Below are 26,336 nucleotides of genomic sequence, written 5' to 3'. Positions count from 1 at the left end.
AGGGATCCGACAGCCCAGCCCGGGGAGCTAATTGACAGCATATACAGTTAGAATATGTGACACAACCCCAGACAAATCACATCAGCCACAGGTCTCATGTGGGACATTTTATTGGAAGAAGCAGCCTCTGAGGGAGTGAGAGGGAAGAAGGGACTGCAGGCCGGGGGGATGATCCTTTTATCGGACATGACACACGTGACGCATTCGTAAAGGGATGCGTGACAAATGCTATGGCAGCAGATGCAGGAGCAGCGCTGTCGCCTAGAGATGAAGTGTCTCCTCCGTGGATCCGGCTGTAAAGAGCTTCTGGCTGTCCACAAATGCACCTCATGCTAACATTCCTCTTTTTCTTATCATAAAGAGAAAAAAAAAAGAGGGGAGGGGGCTGATGGTGAGATGGGAATAGGGCATCAGATCTCTTAAACTGCTTCCTCCTGTCTGGGGGTGTCATCAGTTTGGGGGTGTAGCTGACCCCCAACAGGGCTCATTTGATAGTCCTTAGCATCAGGTTCCTCTGCAGACAGTGGTAGGTAATCCTGGAAAAGGAACTGATTAGTTGTTTGGTGAGAATTTTTTTTTTAATTGTTGGAGGAATGTGGAGATGAGGTTAATGAGGCAGGGAGCAAAGCCAGAAAAATGAAGGGGCTTCAGGAAAGGCAGTATCCGCTTCCATACGGGGGTGGGGGTGGGGGGCTGAAAACCCAGGAGCTAGAGGTCTCAGCCGTCCCCTATGTTTTTGGATGTCTGATTGTTGCTGCTAGATTTTGTTTCTTACTATTCTGGACTTGACGCAGTAGCAGCATTCTTCTTGGAAGAAAAGGCAAAGACCACCTTCTTCCTCTGTAAGAACATCTAGTTCCCATCGGTTCTGAGGCACCTCAGTTGCTAGGGAATGAACATGGGGGCTGAGTGTGGTTTGGGTCACTTCTTGGGAACTGTTCACACCGGGAAGAGAACTGACTGTGTAAGGTGAGAGAGGAAATCAGCCCCGCTGTTCAGGTCTAACATCTATAGTTATTCCTGCAGCGACTAGATACAGTGAATGAAAAAAGATCGGGGTGGGGGGTGGGGGGGTAGGGGATTGACTTTTTTTAGGACTAGATAGCTAGAACTCTTTAAACTAGGGGAGTGATGGAGTAGTTCTCTAAATGGGAGAACAGGGGGGGGGGTTCATCCTCAGGGGGAGTAGCATATTATTGCTGAAGCCCCCCTCTTCGCCCATCAGTAAATATTGAGGGGGCTCCAACTACGGGTCTTTTTGAAAATAGTTTGTGGGACAGACATCTCAACAATTTTCTTTATCCATTCTTCAATTAAGGGACATCTGGATGGTTTCTAGCTTCTATTACAAATAACACTGCTATCCTAAGGATGTGGTGCCCCCAAGGACCTTTGACACCCTGGAGTCTGAGGGGACCTGGCTGCAAGGGGAGTGGATGGAGAAGCTGTGGTCTTCATGAGTCTCACTAGCCTTTCCCCTTTCCCTCCTGAAAAAATAAAGATAATAAATAAAATTTGTTTTTTAAATATTTATTTAAAAAAACAAATAAAGCTGCTATGAATTTAGTCGAGCAAATATCCTTGTAGTAGGTATAGCTGGGTCTTGACGTAAATCGATTCCCAATTTCCTGAGAACCCATCATATTGAGTTCCATGGTGGTTGTACCAGTTTGCACTCCTACCAGCAATGGAGGAGTGTTCCCTTGCTCCACATCCCCAACTACATGAGCTGTCATTTGTGGTTTTGATATTAGTCATTCTGCAAGATGGATTTCCATTTCCCTGATGGCTAAGAACTTTGAACGTTTCTTTTAAGTGTTCTCGTCCATTTGAGATTAAAGGAAGTCACTTTTAGGTTGGGAAGCCCAACAGATGAATTATTAGGTTTACTTTTTATTTAGTTTTATTAAAAACCCAGAGCCAACAAGATGGCTTGACACACAAGTCCACCCCCCACCTCCGTGTATGTGATCGAAAGAACCAATTCCCAGAAGTTGTTCTCCAACCTCTGCCCATACATTGTAGCAAGCGTTTGTGTCTTAAAGATCTGGTGTGGGTATGTGCACACTGATCTGGATGCCTGAGGAGGCCAGAGGGGCCGGATCCCTGGAGCTGGAGTTACAGGCAACATGGGTGCTAGGATTTGAACTCAGATCTGCAAGATCAGTACCAGCTTTTTACCTCTGAGCAATGTCTCCAGGTAGACACACAACAATTTCAAACACATTTTCCCTGGTGCCCAAAGCACTTCATTTAAAAAAGAATAGTGTTAAGGAAGACTAGGTCCTCATGGAGTCTAGCTGGAAATCTTTGGCTCACCCTTGAAGGGGGTGGTGCAAATCTCGTCTTTCTCTCTCCCACATACATCCTTGCAGTGAGGTAGGAGCTCCTGTCACAGGCCCAAACGACACTATCCTGAAATCCCCAAAATCATGAGCCAAAGCAAACCTTCCAGCACTTGCTGATCTTGGTCTTTATTGCGCTGAAGGGTTCCTGGGCTAAGACCAAAACTATACTGCTAACGACTTTCCTACAAAACACACAGAAATACCTATCGGATAAAGCACGTGAGTCCTCTATTGGTTGGGAGGGCTCCACTTTAATGAGACAGTTCTCTGCTGTCCTGGTGCTCGGGCCTGTGGAAGGCACGCAAGGGCTGCTGGGGAGGCGGGCGGGCGGGCGCAGACCTGGCTGGCTTCCATACACCAGGAGCCCTTTAGCAGAGAACTTGGCCTCTGTGCAGAAACACTTGAGGTGCATTCCATGGGTGTGGAGACATCCCTGCAATACCTCCCTTTTCCTTCCCTTTCAGAACACATAGCTATGCGCTGCCAAGACCCATTTCACACATCCACAGGCACTATTTTTGGTTGTTGTTAGGGCTGGAGGCAGGGAGCCCTGAAATGACTCTGCCTGTGTTGTCACTTCTTCTGCAAGGGCTGCTCTTTCGAGACCTTGGCAAAGATATCTCTGCCTTCTCCCCTCCAAAGCCCCTGGGCCTGCTTATGGTTCTACAACACAACAGTGCAGTATCTAAATCAGCTTCCACACTGGCTGCAAAAAAATAACACATCTCTTTTTTAAAAAATGGAAGGAAATAGGTGTTTTTATAATCTCATTAGTGTTCTGCTATCATGAGGCTTGCTCTGCACAGCACGATTCTTTTTCCCCTTCAAATGCAAAAGCTGGCTATGGAGAAAGCGCCTTTATTGGCAACAGTCTTGAAGATGGTCTACTGAGATTTTACCAAGGATTATTGTTACTACACTGTTACTAGGGTGGAGGGACAAATGAAATGGGATGTGGTTTGGTTAACTAGTCAAACTAACAAATCTTAGCGACAAGAGCATTTTCTTTGAAATAAAGGAAAAGAAAGGAAGCGGCCGTTAAGTGTTTGGTCTCAAGGGCTGCAGGGGGATGAGGAGGGAGGACAGGAATTCACTGGGGAGGCACTGAGGTGTTTAAGAACAGGAGGTAGCAGGCCCTCCGACCTAAGTCTCTCCCCAGCTGCTCTAACAGTCTGAGCAGCTGGTTCAAACGGAAGCTCAGCTTCTGAAGCTGAATTCAGCATTCAGCAGGTTACCTTCCCCGTAACCTAGCAGGGGTCTAAAATTCCCTCTCACACCTTCTGCTACAAACCTAGTCCCATTTGTGACCTTTGAGGGACCCAGTTTGAAGCTGAGGATTTAAGACTTGCGAGTGAACCACGGGGCGTAAGCACCCACATGTAGACTTCCGGTTTCTGGATGAGGAAGATGGGGGTCAGCGGAGGCATGCACATTCCGTCCCCAGAGCTGCACTTCCGCCCCAAAGGCAAGCACACCTATTCATCTGACTACAGATGAATAATTTTGCCGTTTGCAAAAATTATTAGGCAAAGTGCTTAAAAATCTGGAAGGGGAACAGTGTTCAGCTATAGTTTCCTTATGAGCCCTCCACGGGGTCATAAACTACTTGATAGAAGCCATTCCAATACTCTGAAGAAGGCTTACTGTGTCTGACTTTGTGAGAATACTACAGACACAAGAGACAGAATTTCTCAGGATTAATTCAGAGTCCTAATGAATACAAAAAACTTGGCTAAGGTTCCAGGATAAAATAGTGCTGCCCAGCTTTCGTGGTAAGTTCCCTGCGTCTAATTAAGATAACATACCCGCAAAAGCAATGTCAAGGTTTATTCTAGCTCATACTTCAGGGTTCACTGCCATCAACAGAAACAGCTAGGCAAGCGAGGCCGCAGAAAACCGAGGAAATTGGTCGAATTGTGTCCACCAGTCAGGAGAAAGCCACATATGCCAGCGTTTCCCACTCTTCTGGGTCCAAGCTTTGCTGTCCAGAGAATGGTCCTGCCCACAGTAAGCAGGTCTTCCCACTTCAATTAAAGTATTCAAGATAACCTCCTCTTCATGCATACTGGCCTATTGCCCAGGTGACTCTAAATCCTATCAAGCTGACAATTAACAGGAAGCAGAGACTGATCTCTTGAGTTTTGAGGCCAGCCTGGTCTACAAAGTTCTAGGACAGACAGGGCTACACAGAGAAATCCTGCCTCAAAGAACCAAAAAAAAAAAAAAAAAAAGACAAACAAACAAAAAACAAAAACAAAAATCAAAAATCAAAAAAACAACAACAAAAAACTAGGTGCTAAGACTCAGTGAAGCAGTATTCGGCAAAACCAGAACGGGGAAGTGGGAAGGGGTGGGTGGGAGGACAGGGGAAGAGAAGGGGGCTTAAGGGACTTTCGGGGAGTGGGAGCTAGAAAAGGGGAAATCATTTGAAATGTAAATAAATTATATCGAATAAAAAAAATTAAAAAAAACAAACAAACAAAAAAAATAGGTGCTTGTGACCTAGTGAGGAGGAACATACATATAATCCCAACATTAGGGGATAAAGCAAGACCTGCCCCCTCCCCCCTTAGGGGAAAAAAAGGTGGGCAGGTGTTGGTACCAAGGAGATAGCCCGATCACACATTCCACTGCTAAGCACTGTATAAGGGCCAGGTAAGAGACCTGGGACACAGGGTGTTGTTGGTCAACAAAATTCACCAGCAGTTAAGTGTTAGAACATCTGTGTGAAATGGGCTGGCTATGTGTATCTGTGTAGCCCTGAGGACAGGGACAGTCATCAGGCAGTCACCAGAGCCACAGCGGTTTTCTTGGATACAGACAAACTTTAATTGCAAAGCCTTCGTGTCCAGCACACCGAGCACCGACCAAGCAGGAGCGCTGCTCGCGCTCAGACTTGAACATACATGTCTTTCGCAATCCAGACAGTCTAGAGCAGTCCACACGGGAGTAAGCCTCCTCCTTATCGCCCTGAAGACTGCATGACATTTTAATAAATGATTAGGCATACTCAGAAATTCAAAGTGGGTTGTACCCTGCAAGAAAAGAGTGTGAACACCTTTTCCTAAACATACATGGGTTGTTCTGCTCCACAAAGCAAGAGGTTTGCTGGTGCAGGACACCGAGGAAAAGTGAGTGTGAGTCTCCCAGGGCCGAGCAAGCGAGTCCCCCTTTCCCCCAGGGAGACATATCAGCCACAGCCAAGAACAACAGGCAGTCTGGGCAGCTCCTCCCTCACTGCTCCCTAGTACCTCGGGGTCTTTATTTAGCCCAAAGAAAATCCTTGACCAACAAATTCAGAATATCATTGAATTTGGGGAGAATAGGGAAATTCTTATATCACATATGTAAAGGCTCCTAACTACCTAATTAGAGCAATTAATATAATTTGTATCACAGATATGGAATGATTCAAGTATTATCTAATTTTGATTTTATACTTTCAAAACAGTAAGGGTTGAGGAAAAGCACGACTGCCCACTCGGCTTCAGGGCCAGGCAGGTATAAACCAGGCCGGGGAACGCCATCTACAGTGTTAAAAAAGACTCTGGGAACTCTTCGTACCCCACACCTACCAACACAATCCTACGACCTCGCCACTTGGTGCTTTGGCTACAGGGTGTGTGTCAAACAACAGAGGCTTCAACTTAACATCTAAATTGTACACTGTGGTATTTTAACGACAAGCAGGCTCAAAGAGCTCGTCCTGGACGCGAAGTCACGGAATCATTCCTGCAGCTACGGGCTCAAACCGCTACTCTCAGCTCTCGGCACCAGCTTCAGGCGGACACGTAAGGTGGCGGCGGCTCCTTGGCAGTGCCAGTCACAGCAGCGGCATCATCGTATGGAGGCAGCAGCACCTGGAAAGGAGAGCCCAGTCACTGTTCAACAGTAGGCGTTCATCCCTCACTCAGGCACGCACACAGTTAAACCCTTCCTAAAACCGGCACTCCGGGCTGCAGCCCACTAAGTGGACATGTTTTTGTATGAACTGTGGCGAGACTTCTGCCACCTCTGCTTTCCTGCCACGTTCTACATGCACCTGCACAGCCAGAGGGTATGTAAAGGAAGAAGCGGGTGAGAACGGTGTGCAGGCACAAGGGCGGCCACGAAGCCGGCCACAGAAACCACCGGTGTAGACCTAAACACGCTACAGGGCACACAGAACCAGGCAGCCTTCCTTCCCATCTCGCATCTGACTGGCAGGGCTCACAGGCGAGCGGGTGACAGACAACCGCAAGGACTGGCTGCAAGCAAATTAATAGGCAACAGTGGAGCTGCTCTGTGGCAAGGCATCTGACACCACAACTCACACGGCGCTGTTCCTGTCAGCTTTCTATCTGTCTCCTCAAAGGGGCAGTTAATGGTGCCTCTGTGTCCTAAATACTTCACAAATCACTAAAGGGACAAGAACACAAGCACTTGAGTCCAGGAGGCAAGGAGGCATCTGCAGGGCTCCCCAGAGGGAGCAGCCACTGAAGGTACTCACATCACAACACAAATGCCCTGAGTTGCTGTGCTGTCTGTCTGCTCAGGAGCAGATGGCTTAGGAGGCAAAGCAGGCAAAACACAAGAGACATCAACCGCAGGGGGAAAGGCAGTGCAATGCAGACCAGAAAAGCGCCCCTCCCCCGACGGCCAGAGGCAGTGAGAGTAACTAGAGAGAACACTGACACTCATGCTATGATGAGTGTACACTTGTGGTGGGGAGAAAGAAGGCAGGCAGGGGAATGGTTTCTGGGAAGTTGGAGGGGCCTGGCCACTGTCTACTTACAGGAGCAGGCTGGGGAGAGGCAGCAGGGGATTCGGGCAAGGCTCTCTCCATGTGGCTGTAGCCTGGGGTCCCGCACACACATGTGGGTATGTATCAAGTCAGGTGTAGCCTGGGGTCCCGCACACACATGTGGGTATGTATCAAGTCAGGTCATCTATGACCATTGGAAGCCACGAACAGCAGGAGGAACATTAACTACAGAATGATGGGTTCTGCACTGTCCTCGGCGGCCTCCCTGAAGAATTAACTGACCGTAACTACCACTGTCTTTGGAGACATCTTAGAACGCAGTAGGGCTGCTGAAGAAATGAAGGCAGCCAGCATATTCAGCTTTATCTCTCCTTTCTCACAAAATGAAACATTCAGGCCAAATTCCCCCAAAATGTCCTGAGACCGAACACAACATTATCTTTCAGGGAAGCATCACGTTCGGTCAAGATGGAACCCTCACATTCTGGTATATTCATTATCAAGCGAGCCTGTACCAAATGCTGTTTCACTGCAACTCAGTATTTCAACATGGATGGTCTTTTCTCAGAAATACTCTGAAGTCAAGAGGCCTGAAGAATCCCTCCCTCCACTGAGCTGATGACGCCTTCATTCACTGGTCTACGTTGGCTGAGAAATATTCTTGACGTGATACCTCTGGCTATCACAGTACTTTCAAAAATTCTCCAGATGGAACTAGTTTAAATCTCGAAGGCTCAGCATCCTCTTATCTAAATGATGCTGAATCTGGTCCAGACTGAAAGACCGGATGGGTGACGGATGGTGACGGATGGACTGCCCTTCAGTTCCTAATATGTCCTGTTGGCACTGAAGATGCAGTCATCCTCCTTCTCTATAAGGGGGATGAGGTACTTGGACATCAAGAAACAATTGTCACGTGGTTAACACCAAATTTGTCACCTAGGAAGCCATGATGTAATAAATGAAATGTAACTATTTTGACATTTTTATTACTTGGCATTTAGTTCTTTTTAAAAAACAAAATAAAATAAAACAAAAAAACCTAACCATTCATGGAGCAGGGGTCAATAAATGAGGACGTAATAAATGGGAGGGAAAAGACGACCAAGAACACATCCTACTTCAGTGTAACGTTGCTGCTACCAAGCAGAAGCTAATGTCTGAGTGCCAGGATGTTCAAGCGCGCACACACAGAGACACACACACACACAGACACACACACACACACACCATACACACACACACACACACACACACACACACACATACGCGCACGCATCTACTCTATATGTGTCCAACGCAGATTCCACACAAACGCACACTCCATTTTCCTCTCCATGTATGCCCCACTCCCAGAAGGGGCCAGCTCAGCAAAGTGCTTGCCTAGGGCGAAAAGGCAGAGGAAGACACCCAATGTTAACCCCAGGCCTGTGCCTGCACACATGTGCACACAAACAATACCACACACACAATAAATAAAATCTGGAAAAGAAATTCAGCTCATCAGGTAACACATGACAAATGCCACGGGAAGAGCTGCAGCCGTGCTGCACGCAACAGTGGGCTATGCTCCGAGAAATGCACCACAGGCAATCTCATCTCATGTCAGCACTGTGGAAGTTACTCACATAATGAAGATGGCTATACCATCACCCAAACAACACAGACCCTGGCAGGCTGACTGAGCTGGCCTGGTCAGCAGACGCTCTTGCATCCAGCTGAAACACATCTGAAGCTGGCCTCTAACAGCCTTGGAGACAAGGACTTCCCCCAAGCTTGCCCGGCACATCAGTTACGACTTTTCTGCAAAACCTACAAGATGACGATGCATGCCTTAGGCTCTGACTGTCTGGTTTCTTGGGGACGAATGAACCAAGACCAATAAAAGATCTTTCTCCCTGTCAATCTGATCACATACACCCCTATCTCTCTATGATTACAAAACTACTCAGAGCCTGGTAATAACTTGCCTCTAACCACGTCTAGTTTATAGCAAGTGAAAAAAAAATCAGAATAGCAATTAGATTTTAAAAAAGCAGTATGCCAGAGAATGTGCTGGGCAATGGCTACTAAGGAGATGCTCTGACCATCAACTAAAGTTTCTGAAGAAACCAAAAGTTTTCTTTTAACTGTGTTTATAAGTGTATTATAAAACAGATTTAAAAAGAAAGCCTCATGCAGCAGAATACTTTGAGAAGTCAGAGCAACAAACTTACATTAAGGTAATCTGAATTAGCAGCTACAAGACATAGCATAACAGACTCCTTGAAGGTTATATTTTCCCTTTAAAATATTAAGAGTCTTCCTTCAGATCTAAGGCTATAATGCTTTTATCTGGAAACAGTTTTTAGACACTGTTTTAGCTAAATATTAACTCTCACTGATTCCAAGAACCCTAGTACCACAGGGATTGTGTTCCTACTGCTGGGACCCTGGTCTTGGTGGTGTTAGAGAAACAATGTTACACAGATTAAGTTTTCAAAAATTTTCAATTTGCAAATACTTAATTATGAAGAAAATCCACAGTCTGTGCATTTATCACGTTAATGTGCTTTTCCTCCAGGGAGCACATTTTCATGCATTATGAAGCCAACGCGACCTTACATAATGTATACAATGTTACATAATGTATCTACCACATGACTTCTCCAACAGAGGCTCTACAAGGGAGGGTGCATCTCCCTAAGGCACCAACTGTGCCAGGGCCAGGCGGCTGCAGAGAGGCAGAGGGGCACCTTGGGATATCTTAAACTCTTAAGGGAGACTGAGCAGGCCACTTAGTACAATGAAGACTTGGGTATTTATTCTCACTCAGGCTCCAGGGCATCATGTCTGGGACTGTGTGCCCCAGGCATTCCCATCATGGTCTGGCTAGAAATGGAAGCAAGGTTAAACCTGGTCTGGGAATGATGTCCTGTCTTCTCTGTGTGCAGAATTTGGGAAAGCATGGATCTAGATCACAGCATGAAAACTGTCTTAGAAAAGGAGATGAGCATGTTTATTTTATAACAAGAACTCCAGTATCTATCCACAAAGGTCAACGTGGATTTATTTAGCCTGGGAGAAGAGCCATCTGGCCCAATACTTAATAGGAAGTGAAAGCCAGGCATGACATGTTATTATGTCAATATGGATGCCCAATACTGACATGGGCAAAGGAGAAACACATGTGGTTATGTGCTATGAAAAACCAGATTACCCCAGCCTTCTAGATGGCATGAGGCAGGCAGCGGCACATTTTGGTTTTTAAAATAGAATGCCAACATTAAGCCCCCTCGTTCTTGCCAAACAATCTTAGAGTGTTCCAATCCTCCAGGACTACATTATGGCCTCCAGAGATCATTTTCCACCAACAAGAACGGCTCTTTGGAGAAATAGCACACCACACGGGTAGTGTAGAAAATTCATGAGCCTGTGTTATACTACAGAGCAGGAACACCCGAGAACTACTGATTAGGCTCCAACTGGCCAAGGATGGTCTAGCCTGAGCATCAGCCCTATGAACTGTGATGTATAAGTATTTAGAGAAAGCATTTGCTTATCCTTTCTAAAGATACAGAATTGGTACAAAACAAGAAGTTTACACAACTTATCAAAATATATGTAGTTTTCAGTGGGCTATTCCCAGCTCTTCACTGTTTTGTTATGTGTACATTTTCTATCTATTACATTCATGCACTAGTGTTTCGGCTGTGTGTCTGTGTGCCACGTGCACGGCCTGAGTCAGATCGGCTGGAACTATAGTTAGAGGTGGTTCTGAAGCACCCGTGTGGTGCTAGGAAAGAGACCGGGCTCTGGAAGAGCAGCTACTGCTGAGACACCTCTCTTCAGTCTGGGTTTTGTTTTAGGTTTGTTTTGTTTTGTTTTATTTGTTGCTACTTGTTTTCCAAGGTCCAATGATGATCTATGTCATGGTTTAGATATGAAGTACCCTGGACTCCCCTCACTGCCAAGACTCACTTGGTTCCTAGCTAGTGGATCCAGTCACTGGGTAACAAGGGCTGATCTCATCAGTGAGTTCCTAATCTGATGGCATTAATGGAGCTTGCTTAGAGGGAAGTGGTAGTCCTTTGGGAATGTCTCCATTGTCCTCTCTGCTTCTTGGCCTCACTGATGTGAGCAGCCTCTTCCACCACAGGGTCTGTAGCAACGATATTCTTCATATCTTACCACAAGCCTGTGGTAATAGAACACGTCCTATCACATGACAGAAATGTCTAAAAGATAAGCAAAGCATCCTTCTCCTTCTAAGCCATTTCTTTCAGGATCTGTCACACTAGCAAAAAATCTACAACCTGGCATACGCTGCAGAGCACACAGATGACAAAGATGACTTGGCCAGCAGTGGTGGTGGCAGACACCTTTAATCCCAGCACTGAGGCAAAGGCAGGCAGATCTCAGTGGGTTCGCAGGCAGCTTGGCCTACAGAGAGAGTTCTAGGAAAGCCGGGGCTACAAAGAGAAACCCTCTCTCAAAAATACAACAAGAACAACAAACAAACAAACAAACAAACACGTCTCAGGATACAACAGGAAGTAGCAAACACTAAAACACTAGGCACCATCATGCAGTAGAGTCTCTCCTTTGGTGACATCACACTTACCGTGGTATCGTTGCTGGTAACATAAACTAGAACATCGGAAGAGTTCCTGCCATTGATGTACCTATAGCAGCTCCAAACACAGCTAATCAAGTAGCCCTGCAAGTAACAGGCATCAGATTTTTAATTTTCAAAATTAAAAGACAACTTAGAACAATATAAAGTCACACTATGAAGGCTTTATTATATACACATGTTAATGTCACTGAATCTCAAGAGTTTTCGAAGGGGTGCACTGCCACAGCCTTGTTCTATCACAGTACACCACAGGATGGTACTCATACTGGGTAGTAGTGGAGGTCAGGGAACGACCTTAAGAATTGGGCAGTTAAAAGGAACAATGGCTACAGACATTGGTCAAATTTATTAAACCATTTTACCATTGTACTACTTATTCTGTGGCAAGAGGAAAGCTAAACTTGATGTGTAGCCCAAGCTACCCTTAAGTTCCTCCTGCTTAGCACCCTAATTTCCAGTATTACATGCAGTAAGAATTTTGGTTTCTTGTACTCTTGTGCTCTGCAGGTGGGAGTAGAGATGGAGAGAGCCCTTAGGCAGGTAATTTGGCAATATCTGTACAGAATCACAAATTTATTTATACCTTCAGAAAGTAATTCTGCTTCAGTCAAACTGTGGTTAAATTTATTTGTGTGTATATTTGTCCATACATGCAAACAAATTTATTTACTTTCTCACCGTTTGTAATGGAAAAAAATAAAAATAATGGAAGGAAATAAAAAATAAAAAGAATTTTGGTTTCTTAAATAACCCAGTTATGTTATATGATGATGTTTTTGTTTTAACCCCAAGTGTGGGGTATGGGGCTGCTTCAGATTGTCTATCCACAGCTCCCATGTTTGTCCAGTGCTGTAGGAGGGATGTCATTTTTGCCAGCTGTAGACAGTTTACATTTGGAAATCGGGGACTCTTGAGGAGAGGGTGTAAATGTGAGAGTCTGAAGGCCAAGGGTGGCCCCCCTGCTGCTGGTTCTCACCGTGGCATCTGATGCGTTGCTAGTGCTGGAATTCTGTTGGCTGGCTGCAAATCATTTAACTAGGACTGGAATTCGAAGCTCCTAATCAGTAGGCTGCGTTCTGAAGGTCTATGCCCCCTTCCTCCTCTAACCTTCTTTGTCTCCTACCCAGTGTTGTGGTTGGGGCTGGAATGGAGGTGGCAGATATAAGAACCCGATAAAGTAGCCAAAACATATGCCTACAATTACAGGCACGCACTTTTCCAGTTTTTATTCTACAGGATTATCTGACTATATTATACCATTGTCCAAATGAAGCATCTAAAGGCACTGAAGATTCACACCCGGAAGAACAATGTGCTACAAGTGATACATGATGCTGGAGCAGAATCTGTGCTCCTGCTCCATCCATCTCTAACCGGATTAGAACTCAAATATTTCATGATCCCTCCCTAATTTTAAAGTTCTTTGACTAAAAAAAAGGTTCAAGAGAGAAAGAAAATAGAAAACTCACACATTGCTGATAATGATATCAAACGGTATGGCCTCAAGTTTCAATCAAGTTACCACAGGACCCAGTAATCCTACCCTAGGGACATTTATGTCCCTAAAGTTTATTGTAGGAATGTGAAAAGCAGCATTGTTCACTGTAGCCAAGATGGAGGCAACTGGATGTGTAATGGATGGATAAGAGGTGTGCCACACAGCAAGACACACCATTGTAATTGCCCTGGTGAGAGTTGTCAGCCTGACGCAGCTAGGACTGGGAAAAATGTCTCTACCAGCCTGGCCTGGAGGTGAGACTGTGATGAGGGAGGTGAGGAAATGGGAGCTGTGCAAGAGAGAGAGCCACAGTGCAGTGTCCCTGTGACAGTTCCTCCCTCGTCTTCCCTCAACAGACCCCGACCCTGGAGTGTAAAGCAAATGACCCTTTCTTCCTGCAAACTGCTCTGGTCATGGTCTTTATCACAGTGACAGAAAGCAAGCCAAGGCAGGAACCTAAGGGGTGGCAGGAGCACCCACAGAGACCAACAGGCGTGGCTGTACTGATGTGGCAGAAAAAAAAAAGTTCTGAATGGGCATCGCAGCACACACCTTTCATAGCAGCACTTGGGAGGCAGAGGAAGGCCTGATTTACACAGATCAAGTTCCAGGGCAGACAGGGCTATACAGAGAAACCTGAACTAAAAAAAATAAAAGTAAATACGACCCAATATGTACACGCCTAGAGGTACAGCTGTACACATCTATAAATGCACTAAATACAGTGACTTATATTTCTTTAATAACATTTACTTATTTAGTGTGGTGTGTGTGTCTGTGTGTGTCTGTGTGTGTGTATACAGGTGTATGCACAAATACCCACACCCATGTGTGTGTTCATGTGCTCAGACATGAACTTCTGGGAGCTGGTTTTCTCCCTCCATCTATGGGGATTCCAGGAGCTGAACTCGGTCAGACCAGCCTCTGTGGCACAGCCCTTTACCCACTGAGCTATCTCATCAGCCCATATGTTAAATGGGTGTATTCTATGACATGGACTGTAGTTCTATTGAAACTGCATGTGTAATGTTTGTTGAAATATTTGTACCTAACGTTTGTGATGTCAACACTAAAAACCATATCGAACATTGCAATGCATGTTGCAGTACTATATACTATGTGCTGTATAACCTTAATCTGTTCCCAAATACATTCTATTGTTGTTGTTGTTTTTAATTTTATGTGCATGGATGTTTTGCCTGTATGTATATCTGTGCACCGTGTACATGCCTGGTGCCACAGACATCTGAAGAGGATGTCAGATATCCTGGAACTGGAGCTATGGATGGTTGTGAGCTACGTGTGGATGCTGGGAACACAACTTAGGTCTTCTGGAAAAACACAAGTACTCTGAGCCATGTCTTCTTGACTGGCCTGTGGGATGCAGATTAGTATTTCTCTCTCACACAGACAACAGAATAAACTGCAACATTAGGAAATCAAGAGGCAACAAACTAGTTATTTTGTTTATCTCTCTTGCAGTCAGGAATACATTTACTATTTAGCCCATAAAGAGAATATTTAGGCTTACCTTAAATGTCAAAATAACGCCGATAAACAGAAGAATAATAAGGACCAAACAGGTAGGATTCACGGACATTATATCATCTCTGTAGGGAAAGCTGGGAGGCTGGAAGGGAAAAGGGGCCTCATTAGCAAACCTCATTCATCTTTCAAGATGTATTCCACAGGCGGTAGAGGCACAGTGGGGACCAGTGATTGTTATTTAGAGTAGATGCCTCTACCGGTGAGACAGCCATAGACAGCGAGTTAGGGAAAGTCAACACTGTCCTAACTCAGGCAGTACTTCCAGCACAGGGAAGTCAAGGGCAGACAGACACAACTAAGTGTGCAGTACCAGTCGGCCCTCCGCTGCACCCTGGGGGGCCACCACCAATATGGTGCTCTGCATGCTCCTGGTGTCTGACGTCATGTTCTAAAGGCTGTGTGCAGGACAAACCCACTAAAATAAATACATCTGCTAATGGCACATCTTTCTGTATAGCAGAGTCTTACATGTTTATTTTGTTGTGTAAATGAGGATGACGAATTACCTTAACCGTGTTTTGCAGGACTCTGGCTTGGGCTTGCCCGCAGCCTTCTCAGATGACAACTGCCTTTCTAACTCACCACATTTCAATCTGTCAGCAGTAACAGCCATAAGGGGATGAGAGTGCCCTCCCTTGCTGTTTCTAGGCACTGCTGATAATGTCACTCACGACTTGCTAATACAGCTCACACTGATCTGCGGTTTGTTTTGTGTGAATGGTTCTTACTGAGTAGCTCCGGCTGACTGAGCACTTTCCCTCAGCCTTCTAGGCGCTGGGGTTACAGGCTTGCACCGCCATGCCCAGCTCAGAATGACCATTAAATGGTACAGAATGGTTTTGGAGGGGGATTGGGAAGTCAAGACAGGGTCACATGTAACCCAGGCTGACTTCAAATTCTCTATGTAGGGGTTGAAGGATGACCTTCAACTCATGACCTTGAACATCTATCTGCCACCTCACCTGGCTTCCTGAAATATTTCACTTCTTTTATTTGGTTTGTCATTACAGATAAAAGTGAAAGCTGAGTTTATTTTTTACGGTATTATAATTCCTGTCAGCGCCAACAATATTGTTGTTGTACCACGCGACGGTTCCAAAGTGAATGAAAGGAGAGCAGCCACCGGGCAGGGTCAACTGAAGCCGCTGAATGACCCTGTGGCTCTATGTCAACCTCTGCAGCCCAGGGACCGGGACGTCGAGTCCGGGATACAGCACTCCACAGCACAGGGCAGCTGCTGGCCCATCTTCACGCGTCCTGACCAGTCCCACACACGATAAGCTTCTTGGGACTGAGTTTCTTCCTCTCTTGCAACATGATTTGAAGAGCTCAGCAAGCAGAGTACAGAGCTAACACGAAGCCCCAGCGCAGACGCTAATCCTCTACCTCCCATCACAGACCAGCCCCTTCATCTTCTACTATCTCCTAAGAGGCAACTCTCCAAACTGGCACATGGAACTTTTTGGACACTCTTGCCATCAAAGCATGTTCTTGGCTCTTCAAACAGTAATAAAAAGAATGACAAATACATTTCTAAGGAGCAAAATCTTGGAGCCTTCTGTGGTGGGACAGGTCAGGACAGAGCAGGACTGTCAGCAAGACAAGCGTGTGTCCTCACATCCTCCTCCCTGTCCCCCTCAGCCATCCTTTCCACTGGACCATCCGGTTCCCAAGGCTACAAGCATCCTGTGGCCTCCCCTCTCCTGGTGCTTACCCTGAGGTCAGAGACCACTACAGAGGCTGCATCAAGTGTGCACACTGGCACAGTGTGCAGCCCCAGGGAGCAGGGAGCAGCCGAGGCCAGGCTGGGCAACCCAGCAAGACCTGGTCTCAAACTGAGATTCTAGAGTACGGGTGTGGCACAGCAGTAAAGTGCTTGTCTTGCATGTGGCACGCCCAGAGTTTAATCTCTAATACCACATTTAAAAACAAAACAAAACAAATAATAAAACTAAATAGAGAACATTTTCAAGAGTGAACATTTACTGGGCAGTAGCGGCACATACCTTTAACCCCAGTACTTGGGAGACAAAGGCAGGCGGATCTCTGTGAGTTCAAGGCCAGCCTGGTCTACAGAATGAGCTCCAGGACAGCCAGGGCCTCACAGAGAAACCTTGTATCAAGAAACAGAACATCAACAACAACAAACAAAACCCTAAAAACAAAACATAATGATTCTCCCCACAAAAAAGAGTGAATGTTTTGCCATTTAAACAATTTTAAGGAAATTACATTTTCAAACACATTCATAATTTAAAAATCCAAGGTTAAAAAGTGCAAGGGCCTGTACATAATAATTGCTCGTCTGATGCTGTCAGGAGCTCCTTAAGCCCCAGCCATCTAGACTACTCATCAGATGTCCACAGGGGCTGAACAGGAATCAGGAAGCAAGAGATCTAGAGGACTAAGTCTGGGAAGAACTCCACAGCTGCTTCCTGTTCCTCACAAGCCAACAGAGGAAAGACACCTCAGTGAGGCACATCAAGCTCCTTGCAGACACCAGAAGTACCATTACTGCCCTCTGCTCCATCCCAGCAGGTCCTAGGAGGTTATGACAGGCACAACATCCCAAAAGCTCCCTCAGGACAAGAGGCAGTGAACGGGAGGGTCACCTACCAGCTGTCGGATGTACTCCTGAATGGAGTTTGGATAGACAAGCACAGTGATTGCAACCAAAGTATTCAGAGCAAAATCAAAGATCTGGTAACAGAAGAACGGGATGATCCAGGCAGCGTGTTGCTGAAATGAGAAAACAGAATGTTAGTATGTTGGATATAAGAAGACACTGGGCTCATCTATATGAAGGGACCTGGAGGAACTGGCAGTCATTAACCAGGCCATGATAGTAAATACTGTGCCAAGCTAAATAGTCAAGAACCAGAAATACCGGGGGCTGGAGAAATGTCTCAGCAGTTGGGAGCACTGTCTGCTCTTCCAGAGGTTCTGCATTCAATCCCCAACAACCACACGATGGCTCACAACCATTTATAATGGGATCTGATGCCCTCTTCTGATGTGCAGGTATACATGCAGATAGAGCACTCATACACTCATAAAATAAGTAATTCTTAAAAAAAAAAAGAAACAAACAAAAATATCAAGTGTTCATAATAGTGTTGGTTTTACCAGTTTTTCTAGTACCACAAGGCGTTAGTGAGAGATTTCTGAAGACTCTTGCAGAAAACTATGAATAACTCCATACTCAGCAAAGGTAACCTCAGATTATGCTACGGCAGCGGTTCTCAACCCGTGGGTAGCAACCCCTTTGGAAGCTGAACAACTGTTTCATAGGGGTTGCCTAAGACCATCAGAAAATACAGATATTTACATTACAATTCAGAACAGTAACAAAATTAGAAGTTATGAAGTAGTAACGAAAATGAAGTAATTTTATGGTTGGGGGTCACGATGGCCTGAGGAACTAACTGTATCAAAGGGTCAGAGCATTAGGAAGGCTGAGAACCGCTGCTCGTGGAAGGGCCTGAGGACGGGCCAGGCCCTCACCTCACCACAGCCGCTTACCTTGTATGCACCGTAAGTAGCCATAGCACATATCAGGATCATGAGCAGAGAGATTGCGAGAGCGATGCACATGTCTAGCAAAAGGTCAAAAAAGGGGTGGGGAGAGACAGTTAGATACACTATCTAACAGAATGAGCTCCTCTTCATTTTGTTTATAAACCAATTACAGGTGAAAACTTTACATCAACCAGCGCTAACAAGAGCCAGAAGATGTCCTCACTACAGCCTAAGTGACTACATGATTGCAAAGAGCAGAGGTGCTGGTTACAGAAGCCAAAGAGGCCTTCTGGCCCTCACTAACTCACAGCCTGCAGCCGCACAGGTGTCTCTGCACTTTATACATTCATGCCTAAATCACAAATTAAAACTCTGATACCTCATTCACTCAAAGTTAAAAATCTGTTTCTGGCCGGGCAGTGGTGGCGCATGCCTTTAACCCCAGCACTTGGGAGGCAAAGGCAGGCGGATGTCTGAGTTCAAGGCCAGCCTGGTCTACAGAGTGAGTTCCAGGACAGCCAGGGCTACACAGAGAAACCCTGTCTCGAAAAACCAAAAAACCAAAAAAACAAAAAAAAACAAAAACAAAAAAAACCCCTCCGTTTTGGTGACAAAGGCGGTGCCAGGTAGCTGGTGCAGTTCCCACCCTTTCAGTCACTGTGCCCTCCCCTCCGTCCTTTCCTCATGTGGAGTTATAGCCTCAGCACACATCATTATTAATCATATTCTAACTGCGACTGGTGATTGCCAGTTTGTCTCCAGGTAAAAGGGCAGAACACTGTGGACTACCACCACCATCTTGGTGAGGAAAGCCCTCTGTGGCAGAGGCACGCAGGTGCTGGGAACCTAGACAGAGGAGGTCGGTAAGATGAACGTGCGCTCCAGTCCTCCAGACCCAGTTCAGAGGATGTGAAATATCTCATCAATGACGTTTATACTGATTTCAATAATTACAATTAATCTTGGTTTTTAATTGAGCGTATCATTTTCTAGTAGCCACATTATGAAAAACAACAACAAAAACCCAAGATTAACAACTGAACAGAGTTGATTGGGAAGAAGTGTCTTTAGGTGTAACTAAGCTGCTCACTCCTGATGCTGAGGAGGCCGTGAGACAGCTCTGCTCAATGGTTTCAGAGATGTTTTATTCTTCCTGGCTGAGGCAGATGTTGGTTGCAGGACATTCTAAGAACAAAGGCTAGGCTGTCACTAATTCTGCGCGAGTGTGTTGGGCATCGGTGAGCTTAGCTCAACGCCCCCAGCTGAGTTGTTTGCACAGGAAACATCCTACAGAACATCCAGCTGCTCGGCTTCATTCCTGTTTGCTCTGCCCGCCCGCCGGGTGTGGTAGGGACCTCCCAGGTGCCTAACCTACAGCTGTGATTATTTTTTCCTGTTGTTCTTCCTGGCCTCAAGTATAAATGGCTGGTCCCTCAGGAAAGCTTTGGCATTCTCCTCAGCAGAATGATGTGTCTTCTGTCAATCCCCCAGGCCTATGCCCAATATGCCATACAGCAATACTGACGGCAGCGTGGGCGCCGTCAATAGTGGGTAATGTTAATTGCCAACTTGACTGGATCAAGATGGACCTGGATTAGTCAAGCACATTTCTGTAGTGTTCATGATTGTTTCTGGAATGCTAAGTAAGAGGGAAGGCCCTCACATAGGCTGAGGTCTCTAACATAAAAATAGGAGAACGGCCCCTTAGAGTATGTAACCATGTCTCCACCTTTTCTGAACTGCCCATAATGACCTCAAATGCCCTGAAGTGTAAGGAAAGTGTGTCGGGGAGGGGAATGAGTGGGGAAGAGACATTCTGTATATTAATAAGAAAATAATAAATTTGTGAAAACCAGGCCATTATAGAATAGTCTTTGACTATTTCAAAGATCTTTACAGAGATAGATAATAAATATATAGAGAGGTAAATAAACTCAAAGGTTTATTCAAGGCATGAAAATATTAATATGCACTATACTAAGTCTTTAATAAGGACTGTGTGCACACTCCAGAACTGACCTTGATTAGAGTCCTAATTTCAAACTTCATGATTTATATCTTCATCCAAGAACATAAAACTCAAAGAATTAAAAGGTACAAGTAAAATCGATGAAACGCAGTACACTATTGGCATTCCCACACATAGTGAGGGAGGTGAGGACATTCTGGAAGTCCCATTTCTATATGCACTTCTGACCAGTTCTTCTGCATAAACTGCTACATCCCAAGCTCAGGAAGATGATGGTTTGTAAATGCTCGGCCCATCATTAGAAGGTGTGGCCCTGTTGGAGTAGGTGTGTCACTGTGGGCGTGGGCTTTAAGACCTCATCCCAGTTGCCAGGAAGTGAGTATTCTGCTAGTGGCCTTCAGATGAAAATGCCGGACTCTCAGCTCCTCCTGCACCATGCCTGCCTGGATGCTGTCATGTTTACAACTTGATGATAATGGACTGAACCTCTGACTGTAAGCCAGCCCCAATTAAATGTTGTCCTTATAAGAGTTGCCTTGGTCATGGTGTCTGTTCGCAGCAGTAAATCCCTAACTAAAACAGGAAGCAGCTTGTACAGACCCAAACTATAAACCCAACACAGAACAGGTAGGATGAAAATGGGCTACCATCTCCAAAGCAGCTGCCAAACCTACAGAAGTAACACAGTATACACAGTAAATAAAGGAATTAAAGCACATTCCTTCCTAGAACTCACAGGAAGCCGTAGCTCAGCGGTAGAATGCTTGCCTAACATGAGCAAGGCCCAGGGTCCAATCCCTAGCATGACAAGCCAACAGCCAGGTGACACTTCGAAGAAGAGGGGATCTTATGACCAAAAGCTCTGGCCGATGCTAGGACGACAACCTCCCCTTCCCAACATCAGAGCACACTAACACCACACTGTTCCCTGAGCTAAGTTCCTTCTTTAACACTGCAGTTCTACTCTGAGAAGGATCCTAAGACACGCTGTACCACAGGAGTAAGGGGCCTAATTAGAAACATCTCCTGAATCCAACCCGTCACTGAGACAGACAAGGCACACAAAAGCTACCTGAAATGTCTGTGTCTAATCTTCTAATTCTGTGTCCCCGGCTTGTGCTCAGTCCTCAAAGGCTTGCAGCTAACTCCATCTACATCTAGTCATCTCTAGCATCTCTAACTTCTGGTCACACTGCTGGCATGTACTCATGGAAACAAACAGTATTAGTCATCATGACCTGGAGGGAGCTGTTTCCAGTTGAACTTCCAGCAGTGTGTAACTACTCAGAACAAAATGGAAAGCCGTCCAGTGCCCCAGGGAGGACTAGAAAACCCAGGCTTAGGCACCGCTTCAGGGGCTCCTCCTGAGGCCAGAGCTCGGCCTCTGAATAAGAATAAGATACTAATCTTACTTCCCTAAAACTGCAGAGTCCAATACTCTGAATATGTTGATTATTTATAACTTATCATTGAGAATCCTCGAAGAGGGATTCTATAACTTGCCAACCTCTGGTTTCATGGGCTTAGCCTAGTTTATGATAAGCTGCAAGGACTAACTTATCTTTGTTCTAAAGCCAATAATTAGCTATTATGGATGGAAAGAGAGGAAGGAGTTCTGGGAACAAATGGGGGGCAACCAGACAGAGGAGAGGGTTACTAAGGAATTTATCAAAATGCATAACATTTGGGTTTTTCTCTTAATTTTAAAATGAAATATATATAACTCAAATCCCATAAAGGTCAGCTTTCCATTAGCATGTGTAAGCTAATGGCTTTATTAGAAAAGCTACATGGCCATCACCATGCAGGCCAAAATAACTCCTCTTCCAAAATCAATTTCCAGCACCCAGTGGCAGTCACGCCCCACTCTTTGCTCTCCCAACCCCTGGGATCCACCTTCCATCTCTCTGGACCTAGGCAGAGAGATGGAATAGAGATACTCTATGTCACACATGGGAACTACAGAGTACAGAGTCAGAGCCCAGCTTACTTGTACATTTGAAACAAGGTCTTAACTATTTAGTCCTAGTTGGTCTGAAACACACACTCCTGTCTCAGCCTCCCCAGGTCCTGACTACAAGCCTATGACATGACAGCTCTGCCTTCCCTCTTGAATTAAAGTCTTTCGCACAAGTGTCTGGATATTTTTTTTTTCGACACAGTAAACTTAAAAAAAGCAAATCTATGCCACAAATGTTTGCTATATCATGAATAAAACTCCTTCCAAATTAAACAACAGGCAGATTAGAGCACTGTGTATAACACGTGGCACACCTATGGAGATAGTAAAGAAACAATGAAGGCTCAGTCAGCAGGTTCAGCAAAGCTCCAGGTCGGCCTGGGTCGCAAGAGTAGAAGCCGTTCTCAGAAGTACAGCAAAAAGCAGGGCAGCAAAGGGGAACCGTGAGCGCCAGTGAGAAAGAGCTGTATCCGAACGTTTCTGATCCGTATGGATCTTTTCAACAGGAAGTTCTGCGGGAGCACGGGATGAGTTATCACCCCAGCTACTCTGGAGGCTCAGACAGGAGACCTCTGCCGATGGGAGGCCTGCCTGGGTGACTTACCCACAGCCTGTTTCCAACAAGACAAAAACAAAGGGGCTGGGACGAGAGAACTCTGTGATAATGTCCATCTAGTCTGTACTACATAGTCCTGGCCCTGGGACCAACTTCTGCCCCACCATTTAAACAAACAAACAAACAAACAAACAAACAAACAAACAAGGTGAGCAGGTAGACAGACTGACAGACAGACAGACAATAGATGAGGGAAAAGGTCAAAAGTCCTACCTTGCACTGAATCTGATAATATTTTAAAAAGTAACATTCAGGCTTCAAAAACATTGCCTGTGATCAGCAATAACCTTAAGACACGTTAGTGAGGCCCTGGTGTGAAGCCATATGGGGCAACGTTAGAAACCTGAGCTATTCTAGTGCCTAGCCAGCTGCTGGCAAACGTACGTAAGAGCACAAAGCTGTCAAGGATTGCAGCAACAGTTTACAACAGGCATGTACTGCGACATCCGGCTTTTTAGTATCTCGTGGAGAGGTGAGCTCCAGGTGCAGCACTGGCAGAGCAGAGCCACGGATGCTTTTTCCTCACCTCTCCAAATCCACCCTCCCCATGCTGCGCTCTGCCTGTGGAGACCTGAGTGGTTAAGATCCTTGCTGCCTTACTGTTGCTGTAATAAACCTCTCTGAGAAAGCAACTTTAGGGAAGAAAAGGTTTGTTTCCCATGTCATAGATCGTTACCAAAGGAAGTCATGGCTTATATTTCTACAAGAGCCTGAACTATAAACTGCTTTTTGGCTCCATTTGTAACCATACTTAACTAGCTTTCGTATATATCCCTGGACCCAGGAAACAATGCCACCCTCGGATCATACTCCCTCCTCAAGTGACTCTAGTGTATCAAGCTGACTCTTACTAAGAGGGCTCCTTTGCCTTCTGCCCAGGGCTAAGGAAGAAAGACCAGACTGTCCTGGACAAGGATGGGACTAGGGTGGAGACGCTACGCCAAAGGTCTCTTGTCTGTCCTTCAGGAAGATGTTAACGGCAGTCCCAGCAAACACTGATTCCTAGCTTCCCTTCAACCTAAGGACGACAGGGCTGCCTGACTGAAGTCAGGTACTGCCTGGTGAGAGGGGGTATTCCTAGAAAATAGGCATTTATCCAATTATCTTCAAAAATCTAAAGAAATTAATCAAAATGTAGTCAAGTTGCTGAGTGTGACAACTACAGAAAGATGTAACTTAAAAGATACATAAATTAATTCAGAGCTGAGACCCGATGGGTGGGAGGGATGGTCAATCTCCACCTGATCCATTCCATTCCTTAGGGGATTTTTATATGAAAAGTTGATAAATTAGACATATAGAAATATATATATTTCTTTAACAGAAATGTGTAAGAGGTCAATGTTAAAGTAAAGAAAATCCCTTTATTTTCTTTATCCCCTATTTTGATCATCTACCAGATCTCCTGAGAAAAAGTACCACGTGGCAAGAAATAAATCCGTGCTGTCTGTCAAGGCAAAAGCCTCTGTCAGACAGCTGCTAGCATGCAGGGACAGCAGCGCGAGCTTGCTGGGGAGAGTTCTCTCCTAGCATGTGCAAGGCCCAGAGCTTCACCTCAGAGCAGCTTACAGCCATGCATAGTGGTATATACCTGCAGCAGGAGAATCCCAAGTTCAAGGTTTTCCTGGGCTACACTGAATTCAAGGCCATTGTTGGCTACATAAGATCACACACACACACACACACACACACACACACACACACGGCCATATGTGGATTCTCTGTGTGTGTGTGTGTGTGTGTGTGTGTATGTTTACACAAATGTCTGCTCTTCCACAAGTCCTGAGTTCAATCCCCAGCAACCACACGGCGGCTCATGACCATCTACACTGTGATCTGATGCCCTCTTCTGGTACACAGGTGCACATGCAGATAGGGCACTCATACATAAATAAGCAAATCTTAACGTTTAAAAAACAAAAGTTTAAAAAAAAAATGGGGTGATGGTGGCACACATCTACGACCCCAGCACTCAAGAAGGATCTCTGAGATTGAGGCCAGCCTGGTCTACATTGTATACAGAAAAACAAAACAAAACAACTCAAAGTTTATGTTTATGGATGCTTCGCCTGCGTGAATATGTGTGCACTGCGTGTACAAAAGGCCACGTGTACACCCACAGAGGCCAGAAGAGGGCATCAAATCCTCTAAAACTGGAGCTAGGTGGGGAAAAGCTGCCACGGATATTGCAGAGAAACAAATCCAGATCCTCGGTAGACAACAAGTGCTTTAAAGCAGTCCTCTCAGCTGGCCAGCCCTCCCCACAAAACTGTGCTATTAACTTGCAGACTTTTCAACCACAATTATGTAGCTGACTGAACCAAATCTTAACAACTAGATAAAGAGATAAATCTATCTATGCCTGGGTTGAATACTTCCGGGCCTGTCAGGCCCTCTAGCGGGCTCATGCCCCACCCACCTCTGGAGTACTGAGGACCAAGGGCAGAGCCCACGCATACTCAGGCAAGCACCCCTCCACTGCGCTCCGTGCTCAGCTTTGTGTCTGGCAGCAAGCCTCATCGGGTAGATGCCCGGGCAAGCTCTGATCTGAGTCCTCTGCTTCAGGATTCCAGCCATGATTACAGACCTGAGCCTCCAGGCCCAGCAGACCCAGCAGCTTATTTTAAAAAGGCGATCAACATAAGAAAATAGGGCTGGAGAGATGGCTCAGCGGTTAAGAGGGTTAAGAGCACACCGAGTGCTCTTCCAGACATCCTGAGTTCAATTCCCCAGCAACCACATGGTGGCTCACAACCATTTGTAACGAGATCTGACTCCCTCTTCTGGAGTGTCTGAAGACAGCTATTGTGTACCTACATATAATAATAAATAAATCTTAAAAAAAAATACAGAAAATAAACATTAAAAGGAAACAAGGCTGGAGAGATGGCTCAGCGGTTAAGAGCACTGGCTGCTCTTCTAGAGGTCCTGAGTTCAATTCCCAGCAACCACATGGTGGCCCATAACCATCTGTAATGGAATCTGATGCCCTCTTCTGGTGTGTCTGAAGACAGTGACAGTGTACTCATATAAATAAAAATAAATAAATTTTTTTAAAAAGGAGACAAGTGTTTTAAACGATTCAAATGAATACCTTCTCTCCTGTACCTTTGTAGCCACATGATATTCAACCAATCCCATCTCATGTCATCCAACCCCCTCACCTCCCTACCTCTCCACCCCTGCCTCTTTGAGACAGGGCTTCTCTTGGCTGTCTTAGAACTCAGAGATCTCCCTGCCTCTGCCTCCCAAGTGCCAGGATTAAAGGCGTGTGACAGCTTCACCCTGCTTAAATAATTCTTAATAGCAATTATACACTATTCATTCAGCCTTTTCAAATATGTGGTGTGGATCATGTGACAAACCTTACTCACACTGCAATATGCAGGACTTTACAAAATAATTATTGTTTCAGTCTGAAGTACTAACAAACCTCTCTTGTCAGTGTGTTTGCCTAGCTTGGAAAGTGTACAAATTACCAAGCACCCAAGAAGACCACAGTGCTGTCATTCAAAT

The 26,336-nt window shown here is 45.5% G+C and overlaps 1 protein-coding gene across 1 annotated transcript in view; it reads right to left on the bottom strand.

Moving 5' to 3' along the window:
• Window positions 1-5,153: 5,153 nt before the first annotated feature.
• The window catches only part of Laptm4b (lysosomal protein transmembrane 4 beta), a 44,819-nt gene continuing 23,636 nt past the window's right edge, over window positions 5,154-26,336 (bottom strand). The window contains exons 3-7 of the mRNA XM_052161312.1: window positions 18,279-18,352; window positions 17,373-17,495; window positions 14,740-14,838; window positions 11,696-11,791; window positions 5,154-6,208 (exon numbers count right to left, since the gene is read on the bottom strand). Coding sequence (XP_052017272.1) covers window positions 6,128-6,208; window positions 11,696-11,791; window positions 14,740-14,838; window positions 17,373-17,495; window positions 18,279-18,352 — 473 coding nt within the window. The 3' untranslated portion in view covers window positions 5,154-6,127. The remainder of the gene's footprint in view (window positions 6,209-11,695; window positions 11,792-14,739; window positions 14,839-17,372; window positions 17,496-18,278; window positions 18,353-26,336) is intronic.

The sequence above is a fragment of the Apodemus sylvaticus genome, chromosome 17 (genome assembly GCF_947179515.1).
Source record: "Apodemus sylvaticus chromosome 17, mApoSyl1.1, whole genome shotgun sequence".
Lineage (NCBI taxonomy): Eukaryota > Metazoa > Chordata > Mammalia > Rodentia > Muridae > Apodemus > Apodemus sylvaticus.
Note: the sequence above shows the minus strand (reverse complement) of the source record. Positions and strands in the feature narration are given on the sequence as shown.